Source organism: Monodelphis domestica, chromosome 4 (genome assembly GCF_027887165.1).
Source record: "Monodelphis domestica isolate mMonDom1 chromosome 4, mMonDom1.pri, whole genome shotgun sequence".
Taxonomy (NCBI): domain Eukaryota; kingdom Metazoa; phylum Chordata; class Mammalia; order Didelphimorphia; family Didelphidae; genus Monodelphis; species Monodelphis domestica.
Window position 1 is genome coordinate 7,794,029 of NC_077230.1, and position 20,065 is coordinate 7,814,093.

The 20,065-nt window shown below is 37.8% G+C and overlaps 1 protein-coding gene across 4 annotated transcripts in view; it reads right to left on the minus strand.

The window, feature by feature from the left end:
- Nucleotides 1-20,065, minus strand: part of GABPA (GA binding protein transcription factor subunit alpha) — a 69,306-nt gene that overhangs the window by 8,740 nt on the left and 40,501 nt on the right. For all 4 annotated transcript variants that reach the window (XM_001363838.5, XM_056825998.1, XM_007493162.3 and 1 more), the window contains 4 exons: nt 7,585-7,779; nt 5,392-5,451; nt 4,202-4,342; nt 3,748-3,940 (listed from right to left, as the gene is read on the minus strand). In XM_001363838.5, the coding sequence (XP_001363875.1) occupies nt 3,748-3,940; nt 4,202-4,342; nt 5,392-5,451; nt 7,585-7,779 (589 nt within the window). The remainder of the gene's footprint in view (nt 1-3,747; nt 3,941-4,201; nt 4,343-5,391; nt 5,452-7,584; nt 7,780-20,065) is intronic.

Consider the following 20,065-nt stretch of genomic DNA (forward strand, 5'->3'; position numbering starts at 1 on the left):
AGTCTCATAAAGTTGCTGGTATTGGTTCAACGTAGACCTGATTAAATCTTAAGTGAAGTGTCCAGAAATCATCTGTGCTTGGTCCTCACTGACCTGTATAAACTCAGATAGCATATTTACAAATTTTAGGATGAAACAAAGTTAGAAGGAGTATATAACAATGGATAAAAGCTGAGATCTTTGTACTACAAAATCAAAAGGTAGACTGGAAAAATTAGCACTTTCACACATACCAGGAAGGGAGAAATAATTTGTCTGAAAAAGATCTGGGGGTTTTGATGGACTAAAGCTTAATGAGTTATCAATTTAAGCTAATGCTTTCCTTTCTGCTTTAAGATTTATATTTTCCAAGAAAAATTAAGTGATAGCAACAGTGTCCTGGTCAGAAAAGTTTAGGAAAGATAGTGATACACTAGAGAGTAATTCATTCTTCTAGGCTTTCATGATGGCATTCTCTAGTACCTCTTTCTAACTGTGAACTTTAGATTACTCCACCCTACTTAGTCTAACAAAATCAGGAATGTCTACACCCATACTTAAGGATTAAGTATCTAGGAGGATGGCCTATGACAGACATGTGCTAGCAAATGACAGATCAGAAACAACTGACAGACCCCTGGGCTGTCCTAAGTCAAACCTAAGATATCACTGGTACATGTGAGACACAGGAAAGTGATGTAAAATTGTCTATATATTTGGTGTCACTTCCTTTCTCAGGCCTCTTTGACGGTGGACAGGTGGTAGCTTGCTGAGTGTGTCAGCATATTGGTGTGGCAGCTTCTATTGTCTGGGTTTAGCGATGAATTTTCCTTGATACCATACTGAAGGAAGCCTAGTAACCTAGTTCGGTGAGGCTCTTTCCTGAGATCTCTCAGAGTTAGGCTGATTTTTCTCTCCTTTACCTTCCAAATACTATCCTCTTAGAGAAAGCCTCTAATCTTCAAGGACCACATGGCTCACCTGGCACAGGCTGGGCAGGAGAAATCCTATACCTTTTCCCTGTCTCTTCTCCTTGAGTTCTTCCCTATATATTGATTAAACCACGATAATCCCCTGGTGACCAAAAGTCAAATTTAGATTAGGTCATAACCCTAAATTATCTTTACATGACCTTTCAACTGTTTCTTTTTCTCAGTGTTCTTCGATAGACTACTTCTAGGCCATGACCATTAATGGAGATGGTATCCTCAAGGCTCGGTACTGGGCTCTCTTCTCTTTTCCTTTTATATTATTTCACTTGGTGATCTCATCAGCTCCCATGATCTCAATTCTCATCTTTATGCATATGATTCTCAGATATATTGTACTAGCCCTAGCCTACTTCTCCTGACCTCTGTCACCACTCATATAACTGCTTATTAGAAACCTAGAATTGAATTATCTTTTAGAAATTTTAAACCAACATATCCCAAACTGAACTTATTTTTTCTAAAACCCTTCCCACTGCCTGATTTTCCTCTTATTGTGGAGGGCACTAGTTTCATGGGTCCTCAACCTACTTGTAATCCTTGCCTCCCCACCCTCTCTAACACCTTCCTATCGTTAACACCCTCCATATCCCATCAGTTGCCAAATTGGTCACTTCTACCCTCACAACATCTCTCATATAAAGTGTCTCCCCCATTCTGATACAAACGTTCTGATACAATCAACACCCAGGTACAAGCCTTCATCATTTAATCCCTTTACAATTCCAGCAGTCTTCTGGCTTATCTCCCTGCCTCAAGTTTCTCCTCATTCCAGTCCATCCTCCACACAGGTTGATTTTACCAAAGAGCAAGTTAGACCAACCCTCCTCCCCATTCAATCAATTTCCGTGGCTCCCCATTACACCCAAGAACAAATACAGAATCTTCTGTCTGGCTTTCCATAACCTTGCCCCTTCTTTCAATCCAGTCTTCTTAGTTTATCTAACTCCAACACCTCAACTCTCTAGTATCATTGGTCTCCTGGCTCTTGCTCACGCATGAATTCCATCTCTTGATTCCTGTCATTTTCACTGGCTACTCACATATGCTTCGAATGATTTCCCTGCTATTCCTGATTTTCATGTCTCAGCTAAAATCTCCCCTTTGGTAAGGAGTCTTTGCTAATGTCCCTGAATGATAGTGCTTTTGCTTTGTTGACTATTTTCTGTTTCACATCTTGTTTTGTTATAGTGAAAATTTCACCCTTTAAGATTGTTATAATATTAAAACTGTGGCCGCCAAGGAATTTACTTATGAAATTCCTAAAATGAAACACTCAAGTCAGAATGGAATTTATGGTGGTTTTAATCACAATGGGAGTAAGAAAAAGGAGAGGGAGACAAGGGAAAGGGTTTACTCAACCTCTAGCAGGGAGCCAGAGGGAGTTAGGCCCAAAGGGGCCAAGGTAGAGAAGGAAACAGTCCTTGACTCAGGTGACCGATCTGAAGGGAAGCTGTCTGCGGGCCTCCACCTTGCTCAAGCTTCTAGCACCAACTGGCGCCTAGCCCTGTCCATAGGAAGTCAGCGAACTCCAGAGGCTGCTCTCTCCGTCACTTCCTGTGCCTCACAAGTGCCAATGGTGGCTCAAGCTTGGCTTGGGACAGCCCAGGGGGGCAGTTAGTTATTTCTGATTTGCCATTGACTAGCACATGCCCGTGTAGTGTGGGTGTGCACAATTTTGGGTGCTAGACCAAGCAAGATGCAGATTTTAAAGTTGACAATTTGTGTATGACTGTTTGTGTAACCTCTTTCATGAAAATGTTAGTTACTTGAAAGCCAGGGCTTCTCTTAGTATTGTTTACACCTCCAATTATTATTAAGTAAGCACAGTTCCTGGCACAGAAGAGGCATTTAATAAATGCTTGTTAACTGATTGACTGAACCAAGATAGTCAAGGGCCCTAAATGCACTGTGTAGGAGGACTGATGGAAGGAAGTGGGACACTTAGCTTAGTGAAAAGATGATACTTCCTAACAATTAGAAAAATTCTGGAATAGCATGGAAGTGGCACTTGTCTTTCAACATCTTCAAGTAGAGGTGAGATGATCTCTTGCTAGGTATATTGTTCAAACTTTAAAATTCCATGTTTATATCAGGTTTTACTTTTCCTTTCCAATGACATAAATGAATCATAGTTTGTTGGGATACCCCAAAATAATATGTCTTCAAAAGTTTTGGGGTTCATTGACAGCAATGTTATAAAAACAATTATAATAAAAACCTGAGTGAAAATTGATTTTTAAATCTATAGCAGATTTAGAAAGGATAGCAATAAACTAGGCAGTTCAATGAACATATAATTTAAAGTCACTACTTTACTTTTGAGGTTCAGATAACTGCTTTTGTATGAAAACCAGTTTTAGTTTTTGTTGATATTAAATATCTTAATAAAATAGAAAAACCGGAAAAGGGTAAAAACAAGATTTTAAAGAAACCTCAGATAGCAGCTAGGTGGATCAGTGTATTGAGAACCAGGTCTAGAGATGGGAAGTACTGGGTTCAAATCTGACCTCAGACACTACCTAGTTGTATAATCTTAAGAACCCCCATTGCCCAGATCTTACCACTCTCCTGCCTTGCAACCAAAATATAGTACTGATTCTAAGATGAAAGGTTAAGAGTCAAGTCCCCCCAAATATACAAATCCTTTTACGAGTATTTTTATTAGTACAAATATTTTTATAACCACACACTAATTCCAATAACATAATTATAGCTGAAAAACAAATCTAAACAATAGCTACTCTTGAAAAATTCCAAAATTTAGCAAATTATTTACCTTAAAGCCCGACTAAGCTTCTCATAGTTCATGGTAGGTTTATTTTTGCGCTGTCCCCATTTTTGTGCCACCAATTCAGGCTGATTTAGCTTAAACTCTCCTTCATCTCCAACCCAGGAAATGCAGTCTCGAGCATCTTTATCCGTTAGAAGTTCCAATAAAAACTGCCATAGTTGAATCTGCCCATTATTTCCTATTCAGACAGAATTGGAAGCCACAACTATCATTCTTATACATGGAACAAAGAAGAAACAAGTAATCTATTTCTTTGGTTTACAATCGACTAACAATAATATAAATAGGTGATTACTACTTGCAGCCCACTTGAGGGAAAACTGCACCCTTACTCTACATCTGTGATGAAAATTCTCAGGTACAATTCTAACATATACACGTAATTTGGACAATACATTAGGAATGTAAATACTTGATAATAAAGAAGGTGGGAAAATACCAGTTCTGTTTCCAGGTGAACTTCTATCCTCTCCAGAAATTCGTGGTGCTCTTTGTACTTTAGCTGTCTTTGCACTACTGTTTATAACTTTAATGGTGGTTGGTGTGTTGGGCTGTACTGATGCTGGTATAATCTGAACAGCTGAAATATAAGACCAGAGAAGAAGTAGTTATAATTTCTTAGTAATAGATTGGCAATATTCTGGGAAAACACGCCCTGCACGTTTGTTTTAATTTCTCTCCCTTAACTTAACTTTAGAAGGTTTACAATTTCTTGACAATTATAAGATAATTTGACCAAAATTAAAACTCAAAATTTGTAGCATAATGCAAAAAAATTTATTTTATACAAATAACTTGATCAATGTTCAACATGATTCTCCTTTTGAAAAACAGCAGTACAGTGATGTATGTATGTATGTATGTATATATGTATGTGGGACAGATTGACACGAGAGGCGTCAAACTCCCACCTGCAAAACCAACCAGATTAAAATATAGAAAAAACTTTAACCATATAAATACAACATAATGCTAATTTGTAGTTTTCTAAGTCAATTTATGGGCCGGAGGAATTCCTTTCTACTTGAGTCTGACATCCTTTATCTACACTATAAAAGGTAGTGTGGTGTAATGGTTAAACAGCTGGCTTTAGAGTCAGGAAGACCTGGGTTCAAGTCTTCTGTTGCATACTAGCTGTGTGGCCCTGAGAAAAATCATATAATCTTTCGGTGTCCTTAAGATTATAAATTGCAGAGAAGGTGCTGATCTGCCTTAGTAGAAGAAGTTCTTTATAAGCAGCTTCCTATACCAATGAAATCATAAGTCTGGTTTAAAAAAAAAATCAATATTATGTTATAGGTTATTACACTGCAATTACACAATCACGTATTCTGTACTTCCTATAGTCCCCAAGTATAGGAAAAATTCCTTTGATCAACTATTATAACCATTTGTTAGTATAACTAATGAATAAATGATTTAAAGAAATAGTAAATTTGGACGTGGACTAGCAAATAACAGAAAAACTGAAAAAAAAACATGGCTTAAAGTAAGCAAATTATATTTTGCCTGCAAATTGCTTTCACAAAATTAAATGAATTTTATTTTTAATATTTTATAATTAAGCGAGGAAGACATCTTAAACTGAAAAAAAAAATTAGCCCTTAAACTATTGACCTATATACTCACGTTGATCAATAGTAACTGTTGCTATTTCACCCATATGTTGTTCTTGGCTAGCCAATACATCTGAAGAATAAAGAAAAAAAAAGGAATCATTTAATTTTGTTAAATGTAAACCTCAGTGGAATAAATAAAACCAAATAAAAAAAGATTAAATTTAATGGTCTATGTTACAAAGTAATGAGTAACTAATTTTTAAAATAAATAATAAATTCAGAAGAAAACTTCCATTATTATCAACAATATAATAAGTACAAACATAATTTTCATAGAAAATGTGTACGTCCTTTAGTTAGTCTTTCTAATGATCCAAAGTTGTTATATTATAAATCCTCAAATCTCATCCCGGAAAAAGGGTACACAGGAGAGAGCCAGAATGACAGAATCTTAAATCAAAACCAAAGTCCAGATAAGTGAAGTGATTTGGAGAAGACTCAACAACCAAGTCAGGACCCAAAAGCCCTATTTAGAAATACATACTAGCATAAAGCCTTACTCTATAAGGCAAAAGAACCCAAACTTGTAATAGCCTCACGTTCAAGGCCCTCTAAGGCTTCTTGGTCACAGTTTACCTTTTCGGTTATCCAACTTCTGCTCCTACCACACTAGTTCTTTAGTCATGAGGTCTCTCTTCCCACTTCTAGTCAATCTGGAAGCCTCTCTGTCCCTCTCTTCTCTCCTTCTCTACGTTCTAGTCCTCAAAATTCAGCTAAAGTCTGTTCTAACCCACAAAACCCTTTCCAGAATGATCCCAAAGTGGCCTTTATCTTTTGATTGCATAGCACATACGTCTATCATGTGATACCACTCATCTGCATGCCAGGAGTACGAAGCAGGCTTCTTTCACAGAGCTGGAGTCTACAGCTTAGTTTACTGCCTGAACCATGGAACCATTGCCTATTTAAAAAGACATCTACAAAACCTCCCTGCCACTTGAGGGGCTGTAATACTCATCACAAAATACAGAGATGAAGGATCTTTAAAAAGTAATGATACTTGACACTTAAATTAAAAAAAAATTAAAAAAAAAAGAATAAAATAAAAATAAAAATAAGAAAAGAAAAAATAGACCACAGGAAAATAATCAGGACTTTCGATCAAACAGACTGTTCAAATTTTTATTTCAGTTTTTAAAAATCCTGAACCAGATGAGATGTGCTCTAATGTGCAAGCTCATACTCACAAACCCTCCTTTGATCTAACCTTCAAATCAATATATTTGGAGAAGTGAGATCTGTGGGGAGGGGGGAGGAGATTTGTGAAAGGGAAATTGCTCTAACCCCTCCGTACAAAGGTGGGAGGGATAAAAAGAGTCCGGATTCAAAAAAGAACTTGGTCTAGACCAGGGAGCCAAACATAGTAAGATAAAATTGAATATAAATAAATGTATACTTAGGTTAAAAAAAAATCAACCTTTACAAGCACTAGATGGAGTAGTGGGTGTTCCATATCAATCAACAATGTGGTATTTGGCTGCATTAAATAATCATGTTCAGGATCAAGATACTGATGATCCTTCTCTAGCCGGATTGGGTTTGCCTTTTTTGTGCCTGCAGATTTTGGAACAGAAGCTGGTATGCTTTTAGTAAATAAATGCTTGTCGAGTGACCCTGAGACACTAGAGAGCATGCAGAGTCCGCAAGTCATACCACATAAGGCTTGGTTGAAGAAATCGGTGATGTTTGGCATAAAGAAGACTCAGGAGATCTACGATAGTGGTACTCGAATCTCTTAAGGGCTATCACGGAGAAGAGGCATTGGACTTACCCTACGTATCCTTAGAGGGCAGAATGAGAAGCAAAGGGTAGAAGACGCCAAGAGGCAAATTTAGGTTTGATGTAAAGAACATTTTTGAACAATTAGCGCTAACTAAAATGGAATGGGTTTGTTTCCTTGAGGGTCTTCTTCAGTGGAGATTTTCAAACAAAAGCTGGATGACCAATTGCCTAGTTTGTTATGGAGAATCCTAACATGTCAAATGGTTTGAATTCAAGGTTTCCAAGGACCTTTCAAACTCTAAAATTCTGCAAAATATCGCATGCATGCACACATACACGCATATAGACATATATGAGCAAATAGCAAGAAAAGTTTGAAATGGCACTTGAGAAGGAAACAAAAATTGAGATGGATTTTTAAATAAAAGTTACAAAAGACTCAAATTAACAAATTACACAACATATGATGGATTTAACATACATTTTCGAAGGAGCTCCAAATGACTCCACAGAATTTCTCCTCGTGGGACTCTCTGGAAAAAATCTTCTTGGTTAAGACTACATAATTCTCTTCCTGAAATGCTGAGTGTGGGTAGGTCTATATCAGTCATACTGAATTCCTTCATTACCCAAACCACCCAATGGAGGACTTGGTCTGTTGACCACTGTATGGGATCTAAAAACAATGTAGAAAAGTCTTCATTAGTTAAAGCCAGTTTTGCTACACTTTATGCATATTACATAGCACCTGTTATTTCTTTTTCATTCTTTCTTTAAACATATGCCATTTCTTATAGCTAACTTATTAACATTAACAATAACCAGTAATATAGTCAATAGACATCCAAAAATGCATGCAAAAGTAGACAGAAGGCTGGACACAGCTATCATCTAGAGAAACAACTCCTATGGAGAAGGGACAATCATCTCTCCCAGTTGCTAATCCATTTTCACAGACAAGTGAGGAAGGGGAAGAAAACAAAACAAGCATTTATAGAGCGCCTCCTACGGGTGGAACATTGTGCTACAGGCTTTCTACAGATAATCTCATTAGGTCGGCACAACAACTCTGAGAAGTAGGTGCTATTATTAGCTTCATTTTACAGTTCAGAACGCTAAGACAGAAGGGTTTGTACCAGATCCCGTAGCTTCAAAGTCCCTCTGAAGCTGGACGTGGGCCCAGAATCCTGAGTCACGAGCTTCCTCAGGAAAGCAAGGCTAGATCAGGGAGCAAGGTACCCTGAGAGACCGCATGTATGTCAGGCAAGTTAAATGGCCGACCAGGACCATGACCGCCATCTCCCCTTAGTCTAAGGCTTAGACCTTGAGATAGACAACCCAAGACCCTGAGCACCTGTGCAAGTACAGCCTGGCAATTATAACCACAGCCAGGGAGGATAGCTAAAGGAATTTAAAACTGGGGGGGGGGGGGGGGCTTGGTAGTATTCAAGAGGTTCAATATCAGAAATGCATGATGTTATCAGTGGAAATGACATGAAAGAAGAATAATAACATTTATTTTGATGCTGCAGGCTAAGGACTATACGGAATATTTCCATAAGACTTTCGGCTGAAACTTTCCTTATGTATGTCACATCCCATTGGAATGTGAGCTACTTGAGAGGGAATGTCTATTTTTCTATTTGTATCTCTAGTACTTAGATGAGTTTTGTACCCAATTCAGAAAGATCTAGGTTTCAATGCTGCCTCTGAATCTTTTTTAAATCTGTCGAGGAGAAAATATCTGTAATAGCTACTTCACAGAGTTGCTCTGATGCTAAAGAGATAATTTAGGTAAGATCCTTGGCAAACTTTTAAGTGTGATGAAACTTTAAAAAGGTAAACAAATCTTCCCTTACTTAAAGCTAATTTAATGCCAATTTAAGTGCTACAAAAATAAATTAGATTGTCATTTTATGTCCTATATTTTGAGGCTACGGGTTTCCCTCAACTTGTTTTGGACCTTGCTTTGTGTTCCTCTCACACCCACCAGGGTCTGATGTGGTTCACTTAGTGTTATTAGTCATTGTGACATTTTGTCAAAAAAAAATGCATATATATATATATTTATAGTTCCTTCCATTTTAAAAGATGTCTGATCACAACGAAGAGAACAGAGTAAGTTACCTTGGTTTTAGAAGTCCATTTCTCCCTATGCAATTACTTAATGAAGTAAAAGAGATCAAATACTAAGTCGATTTTCAGATTTGCTTTTATTAAAATGTGAATAGCTGGGTCAGAATTCAAATTCAGGCCCCTATGCCTGTCAAGAGACCACTAGGAATCTCCTGCTCCATGAAGGCAGGAGCTCTAGATACAGAGCAGAATCTACGTTTGGGTCTAGTACAGGGCCAGGGCCTGGGTTCCAGGGTATGAGCTTCCGGCCTTGGTGCCCAGGAGATAAGAGGGAATGGTTGGGGGTCTGAGGCATTAGTAGACACAAAGGTTTGTGGACTGAGTTGGTCCTCGTTTCTTGGCTCCCTGGAGATTGGGTAGCACTATGCTCCCACCCGACTGTGAGCTTTGTCACACCTGCTTTTATTTTCCTACTTTTCCAATGCCAACTCAATAACTGGCCATTTCAACTTTCCATTTTGGGAATCCCTTGTCTCCTTGTTCTGTCATTCTCACCATTAACCCAAGCTGCCAAAACCAGCTGAAGGGAAGTTGTCCTGTAAGGTGTTATTACAAATTCATGTTATCTAACCTTGAATGAGCTTTTACTGCAGCAAACTATAACTTATTCTTTGCAAGGCTGGGCCTATTTTATTCTCCACAGAAGCTTTCAAAGTCTTTTCTTCTCCATTCAAGCCTCATGCCGCTCACTCTATTATCATTTCCACTTTCAGCTTGGGATAGTATCTGTTACTTTACTGAAAAAACTGAGGCTATTCAACATGATCTCTTTTATCATCCCCCCCCCCCCCCCCCCAGTCTCTGTCAAAGACGTGGCTCTTCTTGCTAAGGCCAACCTCTGTACATGTGTACTTGATTCCATTCTTTCTTATATTCTCCTGCAGATTGAACCTTTCATCTTCAATCACCCCCCTTCTCTTTCCAGAATATTCAATCTCTTCCAACCTACTGGTTCCGTCTCTATTGCTTTGAAATAGGCCCAGGTCTCCTTTATCCTTAAAAATCCCTCACTTAGATCATATCCTTTCCTCTATGTCTCCTTTCTCAGGCAAGCTCCTTAAAAAAAACTCTGTAGACTTGCTTCCTCCATTTATTCTGCTCTCAAACAACATTTTCTTTTCAATTCTTTTTCAATCTGATTTCTGACCGTATTACTCAATAGATACTGCTCCTTGAGAATGAAATGGAATATGACAAATTATTTAAGAAACAAATGGTGTAAGCTTCCTGCTGGCCTGGATACTAAAAAGTCTTGGCATGATGGATGCACAAACTCTACCTGACCTTCTGACTGTCAAACCAGAATGACCAAAACTGGCACAGGGAAGCTGTGCTCACCTCAATTAATGCTGGATCTTTGTTTAAGAAGGCCTCTTTTCTTTTCCTTTAATAAACTTGTAATAAACTAAGCTAAGTGTTTAAGTTACCATTTATTTTTTAAAAACTTAATTACATGAAAAAAACAACTTTTAATCTTCATTTTTTTTAGTTTGAGTCAAAATTCTCACCTTTCTCCCTATCTCAACCTCCCCAAGAGAGCAAGCAGTCTGAATAGATTTTACATGTGTGATACTCAAAAATCTTTTCATATTAGTCTTTTTGTGGAAAAAAAAGGAATAAAGTAAAATAAAGTATGTCTTGGACCACATTCAAACCCTATCAGTTCTTTCTCTTGAGGCAGATGGCATTTTTCATCATGAGTCTTTGAGTATTTTCTTGGACCACTGTATTGTTAGGAATACACTATTGTTTGTGTAATATTGCTGTTAATGTGCACAATGTTCTCCTAGTTCTGCTCACTTCACTTTGCATCAGTTCATGTAGATCTTTCCAGGTTTTTCTTAAATCATACTTCATATCATTTCTTTTTTTAATTTTTTTTTTGGTTACAATACTCATTTTATTTCCCTCCCTCTCCTCCACCCGCCCTTCCCACAGCCGACGCATAATTTCATTTGGTATTACTTGTGTCCTTGATCAGAACTTATTTCCATGTTGTTGTTTGTTCATTTAGAGTTTACATCCCCAACCACATCCCTTCGACCCATGTAGTCAAGCAGTTGTTTTCCTTCGGTGTTTTTTCTTCCTCTGAATGTGGAGAGTGTTCTTTCTCATAGATTCCTCCAAGTTGTTCAGGATCACTGCATTGCCACTAACGGAGACGTCCATTACATTCGATTGTACCACAGTGTCTCAGTCTCTGTGTACAATGTTCTCCTGGTTCTGCTCCTTTCACTCTGCATCACTTCCTGGAGGTTGTTCCAGTTCACATGGAATTCCTCCAGTTCATTATTCCTCTGAGCACAATAGTATTCCATCACCAACAGATACCACAACTTCTTCAGCCATTCCCCAATGGAAGGGCATCCCCTCATTTTCCAATTTTTTTGCCACCACAAAGAGCACAGCTAGGAATATTCTTGTAAAAGTCTTTTCCCTTATTATCTCTCTGGAGTACAAACCCAGCAGTGCTATGGCTGGATCAAAGGGCAGACAGTCTTTTAGCGCCCTTTGGGCATAGTTCCAAATTGCCCTCCATAATGGTTGGATCCATTCACAACTCCACCAGCAATGAATTAATGTCCCAACTTTGCCATATCCCCTCCAGCATTCATTACTTTTCTTTGCTGTCATGTTAGCCAATCTGCTAGGTGTGAGATGATACCTCAGGGTTGTTTTGATTTGCTTCTCTCTGATTATAAGAGATTTAGAACACTTTTTCATGTGCTTATTAATAGTTTTGATTTCTTTAACTGAAAATTGCCTATTCATGTCCCTTGCCCATTTATCAATTGGAGAATGACTTTTTTTTTTTGCACAATTGGTTTAGTTCTTTATAAATATGAGTAATCTGACCTTTGTCAGAGGTTTTTGTAATGAAGATTGTTTCCCAGTTTGTTGCTTCCCTTCTAATTTTGGAAGCATTAGTTTTGTTTGTACAAAAACTTGATGTAATCAAAATTACTGATTTTACATTTTGTGATTTTTTCTAGCTCTTCCTTGGTTTTAAAGTCTTTCCTTTCTCAAAGATCTGACATGTATACTATTCTGTGTTCACCTAATCTGCTTATAGTTTCCTTCTTTATATTCAAAAGTCATTCACCCATTCTGAGTTGCTCTTGATGTAGGGTGTGAGATGTTGATCCAAACCTAATCTCTCCCAAACTGTCTTCCAATTTTTTCAGCAGTTTTTATCAAATAGTGGGTTTTGGAACCAAAAACTGGGATCTTTGGGTTTATCATAGACTGTCTTGCTGAGGTAATTTACCCCAAGTCTATTCCACTGATCCTACTTTCTGTCTCTTAGCCAGTGCCAAATTGTTTTGATAACCACTGCTTTATAGTATAGTTTGAGATCTGGGACTGCAAGTCCTCCTTCCTTTGCATCTTTTTTCCATGATTTCCCTGGATATTCTTGATCTTTTGTTCTTCCAAATGAACTTTGTTATGTTTTTTTCTATTTCATTCATATCATTTCTTATAGCACAGTAGTATTCAATTATGATCATGTATCACAACTTGTTCAGCCATTCCCCAATTGATAGACATCTCCTCAGTTTCCAATTCTTTGCCACCACAAAAAAGAGCTGCTATAGAAAATTTTGTACAAGTAGGTCTCCCCCTCTTTTTTTATGATCTCTTTGGGATATAGACCAAATAGTGGTATTACAAGATCAAAGGATATGCAGTTTTAAAGATCTTTGAGCGTAGTTTCAAGTTGTTCTCCAGAATGGTTGCATCAGTTCATACCTTCACCAGCAGTGTAATAGTCTCCCAATATTGCCACGTCCATTTAGCATTTATTATTTTTCTTTTCCGTCATATTAGCCAATCTGATAGAGGTGAGGTGGTACCTCAGAATTGTTTTAATTTGCATTTCTCTAAACAAAAGCAATTTGGAACATTTTTTCATGTGATTTTATATATATATAGCTTTGATTTCTTCATCTGAAAACTGTCTATTCATATCCCTTGACTATTTATCAATTGGGGAATGATTTGTATTCTTATAATTTGATTCAGTTATTTATATATTTGAGAAAAAGGGCCTTTATCAGCTTTCTCCTTTTCTTCTAATCTTGGCTGCATTGACTTTGTTTGTGGGGAAAAAAAAAGTTATTAACTACCATTTCTATGCAGACCCAGTCTTATTCCTTGAGCTTCAGGCCTCTATCACCAAATGCTTTTTTTGGACATTTCAAAATGGATGTCTCAATAAACATCTCAAACTCAATATGCCTAAAATGCAATTATCTTCCCCCATTGAAGCCTTCCCTATTTCTATCTAAGGCATTAACACTCTTCTAGTTTCTTAGATTTGTAACCTCAGCATTATCTTTAATTCCTCATATTCTCTTATTACATCATATCTTATCTATCAGTTGGCAAAATTTTCGATTTCTATCTTCATAGCATCTCTCATATTTGATCCCTTCTATTAATTCATACAGCTACCACTTAAATTTAAGCCTTCATCATTTCTTTACTAGATTACTACAATAATTTCTTATTTAGTCTACCTGCCTCAAGTCTCTAGTTTATCGAACAGACTGTTGTTCAAAATATTTTTCCTTAAAAACAGATCTATGTGATGTACCTATCAATCAATTCCAGTGCTTCTTATTGTCTCTAGAATTCAACATAAAATCTTCTATATCCCCCTCCTATTTTTCCTGCTTCACTCTTTATTGCCCTGCACTCTGCAATTCAGCCAAATCAGCCTTTTGTTTCCCTCCATGACAATTCAGTTCTTGTTGCCTTGCTTTTTACACTCGCTATCCCACATACTTAGAATTTACTTCTTGCTAACCTCTGCCTTAAAGTCCCTCTCATCTTTCAAGATGCCACTCAAGTAACATCATATACATAAAGCCTTTCCTAATCTCTTTAAATGCTAGGGTCTTTCCTGCCAAATTATCTTGCATTTGATCATTTTAGATTTATTTATATGTATTCACTTCATGTTTATGCTATATTTTGTATGTACTTGTTTTTTCCCTTACAGGAATGCAACGGCATGGAAACAGGAATTGTTTCATTCTTTGTATTTATACTACCAGAGCCTTGAACAATGCCTGGCAAGTAGTAGAAATTTAATGTTTGTTGATCAAATTTAACTTTCTTCCTCTTTTGAAAAAAAAATTTACATAACATTCATTTTCTCCAACCTTAATGTCTAAGAAACTGATGAAGAATCTAGAGGTAAAACTCAAACTACTAGAAATGTAGTGAGTTATCTTGTCTAAAATGTAATTATTTTAAAAACTGGGTTTAAATCTTATTGGACAGAAACCACTATGGCTGTTCAAACATTGAAACTTCTAAAATAAAAACATTGATGAGTAGCATATTGATGCATATAAGTTTAACCTCGTTTCACATCTATTCAACTCTCATCTAAGGCTGTACTTGAAATGCTAACATCCATTTTTACAGTAGAACCTTTTCTAAATGACATGGATTCAGTAAAAGGGAGGGGAGGTGGGTCTGACAAGGGAAGTTAGGCAGATATACAAATAGAGTAATTCAATTCAACCTTCACAATAATCGTCATGTGTAAAACTCTAGAAATACAAAAGATAAAGCAAAGATTCGATGTCCTAGAGAAACGACCAGTTTTGGCGGTTGGGGGACAGGTGAGTGGGAGGAATTGTGCTGCCCCAGGGTTGTTAAATAGCATTTATGGTAGGTAAGAAAGTTGTCCAAGTGAGTAAGAGGGGAAGCAAGAGAGGGAGAGATACATACCCAACTAGCCTCAAGATCAACAGTGTTTTTACGAGTTACACAGTAGAGTAATAACAACAGAAAAAGGGGGATGGAAATAGGGTCTGGCTCTTGAAGGGGAAATGGTGGAAAGGGAGGTATATGCCTGTTGGGAAAAATGGGGCCTAACACATGTTAGAGGGAGAAGAAGCATTAGAGTTTCATTCTTTCCCCTACCTACCTGCTTGACAAAGACCTAAAGATACATTCGACTGAATTCTAACTGGGAAATGCACAGTGAGTCATTTATCCAGCTCAGGGAGATGGACAAAGAGCTTGATGGATGGAGGGGAGCAGATCGGGCCAGAAATGGCAGGGGAACAGAGGATTCCAGTGTCTGGCGGACAGAGTGGGTTGAAATAGGACACCAAAAAGTGAATCCCTGCACAAGTCCTGGGTGCTGGATGGGCGACAACTGGAAGCGGATGGCTTCCACCTAGTGCTGGATCACAGGTCTAGGATAGAGAGAAGTGGTTGTAAGCCCTGGTCCTAGCTGGGGTATTGAACAAGGAACAAGCTCAGCAACGCAAATGGTGGTAACTACGTGGCTCTGAACTCGGGCGCAGAGCAGCACTCCAGACAAAAGGGGAACAAGCAGTTCAGTGGCTCTGAACCTGGAGAGTTTCCCAGTGGGCCAATAGCAGTCTGCTAAACTATCAACCAGGAATAAGCCCATAGACCTGAATCTGGTACAGAAACGTGAATAACTCAGATCAGGGGACAATGAACAGATTATCTATTGCTTTCCCCCAATGATACTATTTGGGGAGCTGAAGTGTTTACACTCAAGAGTGTAAACAAACCATATATTCTTTTGTATCCTTCTTTATTTGGTTATAGCTAATGTGAGGATTTCTTTTGCATAATTATGCATATTTGTAATAGATTTTATTTTTCTTGCCTTCTCAGTAGGTGGGGGAAGGGGTAATGAGAGGGAGAAAATTTAGAACTGAAAATAAAATAACATTGACTTTTAAAAAATTATTTTTAAAAATGAAAAGACATAAAATTACAGATTAGAGAAACTTCAGCTGCTTTTACGGTTTAAGATACCCAGAACATAAAGGTAGGTAGAAACCAAACCAAACCTAGGAACTGATGCTTACTGACCCTGAACTAACTCGCCCCCTCTCTCCCCACCAACACACACACATTTGACTGTCAGTGAGAAAGTACTGACTAACCCAAAGCATAAGCTTCCATCAAAATCCACCCCTGTACCACCCTGTTCTCCCCTCCCTGTTTCTAGTGCATAGATACCTGGGTTCCAGGCTGTAGAAGTTTGCTTGGGCTTTGACAGCCAGCTTGGCCATGACAATTAAGGAGCAAAAGTCTGGTAGGGACTGAAACTCAGAAGCACTAGTGCTGCAAAGCTCTGAAATGCAGGTACAGGGAATGCAGGCTCTGAACTGCTGGTGCCAGGCCAGAGAACTAAGGAAGAGAGGGAATGGGACAGGTCACTAGGACAGGACACAGTATGTGTGGGGAGCTAAGCAGCACTGCACTAACTTTGAGGGAAAGAACACAACATCCAGCTGGGGCTAGCTCTGACTAGTTATGAGATACTTTAAGATTTAGCCCCCAAGGAAACCATAATCAGGTGAGAGGGAGTTAGGTAGTGAGTAAAAAGAAAAATAAAGGAGACGGGAGGAGCCTGAAAGTATCAATAGGAGAAACAATAAAAGGAGGAAAATATGGCCCCCAAACTGAGTAAAAGAATTCAGGCATTTATGAATAAAGATTTCAAAATAAAGAAAAATGATCCAGCACAGGACTCTGTGGGATTTGAGGAGAATGTGGAATTAAAACACACTATTTCTGAGTGTTTAAAAATGGTATTAAGAGCAAAATGGATGTCTTACACAGCAAAAATAAAGAGCAGAGTAGAAAAACTGGAATTTGCAATAAGAAACTTCACTAAAGAAACAAAAAAGAACAATAAGTTGGGAATGCAAATACACAGAAGTTAAAACCAGAAGAAGAAGAGGAACAAAAACCAATAATATTAAAAGAAAATATGCTTATTGTGCGAGCAAAGGATATGGATTTCCCAAAGACAGGATGGAGACAAACTAAGCATCAAGGGTCTCCCAGAAGAACATAATAGTACCAAAAAACAAACAAACAAAAACCTTTAACATCATACTGAAGGAAATAGAAGAAAACAATCTAAAATTTCTGAAATTCCAACTGAATGAATTCAGATCACCTCCAGAAAACAACCAATCAAAAAAACCTCAAACCCAAGGCTACAAACTTCATGACCCAATGGGTTAAATTTAATAATTTGATTTAGAAACCAGAAAGCTCTGCAAGCCATGAGGAGAAAGACCTTTTAATACAAAGGAAAGGGTACTCAAAGAACACAAGGCTACTCTGCACCTGCTAGAAAAAGGAGGGATAGAATGTGTTCTAAAAGGGTATTAGTGCTTAGGATGCATCTCAGGGTGATCTATCCTGAAAATCTAGACTAACTATACAGGACAAAAGATGGGCATTCAATAAAAAAGAAGAGAAACATTTTCAGAAAGAAATTGAGAACTAAAGAGATTTGGTTCATGAATACCCAAACAGAAGAAATTCAGGAGGACTAAATAACTGTATACAAAAATAGAAAGAGACTAACAAGAGAAAGATCAGGAGATAATCTTCTAAATGTACATTAAGAGATGGGAGTGAAGGCAGTAATCTAGTAGAGTTAACAATGAAGAGGCCAACATAGGGTATTACTGGAGAGAACCTGCAGATATTTTGATATATGTTCTTATAGGTGAAGGGAGATTAGGACCTTAAACAGGATGAGGCCCAGGGTATTTGATATTTGAAAAGTCTACCAATTCAGAGAAGAGAAAAGTTGTAAGCTCTGAGGTCAATTGGCATCTGGAGAAATGGGAAAGCATGGACAAAAGCATGAGATTTACAGACAAATGTACAAAAAGATCAACAAGAGAGGTATAGATAGGGTGGGGTGACTTTAGTTTTTCATAAACTGCCTACTTATCTGTCTGGCATCTCTTTCTCTGGTCAGATCTAGGTCTACATATCTACCTCTCAGCTCAATAAGTCTGTCCATGAACTGGGAAGGATTTTCACCAATCTTTTCTGAGATCTTCAAATTTTGTCCAGGAACTAGGTCTGGGAGAACATGCTCTCATGGCTCTTAGTAATGCCTCCCTAGCTCGACACAGTCTTATGTAATCATTTTCATTATTCACATTCCATTGTGGGTCTTGCCGGGGTCAACTAACTGCTCCCCTACCTTGAGCCTGATTGGCAAGAGTGATGATCTTATTTTTCTCCCTTTCCATTAAAAAATGACTGTAATAAAATTTCAAAGTCAATCCAGGTGGGGTCATATGTTTGACAAATATTCTCTAGCTTTTTGATAACTGGTATAGGCTCATCCTCAAAAGAAGGAGTATACTTCTTAAATTTCTCAGTATCTTGAGGGGTGAATGGTGTTTGATGTCTTATAGAAACTAACTCTTCTTTATGATTAAAGGGGAATAGGCCTGTAACTATATTATTTCTTCTTTTTTTTCCCCTCTTGGTTTCCTGCTTGAGTTGCCATGCAGTAGATGAAAGGAGGAGGAGGAGGAGAAACAGAAAGAGAGACAGGTTCGGTAGAGTGAGAGGTAGTTTCATTAAGTTGAGAGATAATTTGGGCTAGTTGAGAGAGGTACTTTTCATGGTATTCTCTTAAAGACTCAATTAAACTATCTTTCCATTGTTTTCTCTTGCTGGAGAGAAATAGGTAAACTATTTGGTAAATTTGTAAGGATCCTATCAGAACGAATAATCCCAGAAATAGTAATAATTGGAGGCAATCTAAAATTGTGAGTTTTCTGGGAACAGGAGTTGTTTGAGATAGGCTGGAAACTGCTTCACAACCTGTGCCATGATCTCCAGCACCATACTTGCCTATATAGTCTTGCCTATATAGTCTTAAAAATTCTAACTAATTCCAGTAGGGAGAGTTTAATAACAAGTGTGGAAAATAATCAGTAGATTACAAGATTAATCAAATTCCTAGCTGGCTCTTAAAGAAATGTAGGGCTTAAAATTAGGAGCTTGACAAAGATAGAGAGCAGTTTAACAGATTTTTGTTTTGAGAAAAAATAGTAAAGATGGAGAGAGAGATATTTAGCTATATACCCTAGTACTACCCAAATCTTCTTATATAACCTATAAACTACCTAAAAACTGTAGAGTCTCACTAATAACTCTCCAGCCTAGCTAACCAGGCCTAACCTACAATATATATATTCTAACTAACTCACTAAACAATGGACAGCTACCAACCCACACACTCTCCTTTAATTCTTCAGCAGCCAAATGTCAACAGCAACTGCCAGCAGCACCCTGCCCTCAGGAAAACTTAGAGCAAAAAATCCCCCTTCTCACATTTTGTGCTTGCCTTTACTGTCCAACTGTCATTTTTACCCCACTTCTCCTCTGAGAGCATTTTCTATTTCCTTTAACTGTGGGCTGGTCAGCTCTTTCCCCAGTTAAGTTAGAGCAAAGGATTAAGAATTACCTTTTCCACCTACCAGGGCAAGTGCCTTCTCTAACACCCACAATAATTGGCTTTGTTCTGAAAGTGATACACAATGGAAAAAGGGGAATACCCAGGCTAAGCCCTTCAAGGCAGAGGCAGAAAGCATCTAGAGTCTCAGAATGCATGCCTTAGAAGCTTTGATTACATGAAGAATACAGAGAGTTCATGAAGAAAAGAATGAGAGTTTAAATAGAAAGGGAAGATCAATAATGAAGAAAATCTGTGAAATCTTTTTTTGGAAAGGGGTATAAAAACAAGAACAAAAAAAGATTAATGAATGGGATGAGATGAAGGAGAGGAGAGAAAGTGGGAATCTACTTGACCAACTGAGGAAAAAAAAAAGAGGAGGAAGAAATATAAAACCAGATCTATGCAGAAAGAAGAATCTACTAAAAAAAAACCCTTTAAGTAAAAAAGGGTAACAAATGAGAATTGAGGATCAAGGATGAGGGGAACAGAACTAGTGGGAACGGTCACTTTAAAAAAGATTATGTCAAAAACTATA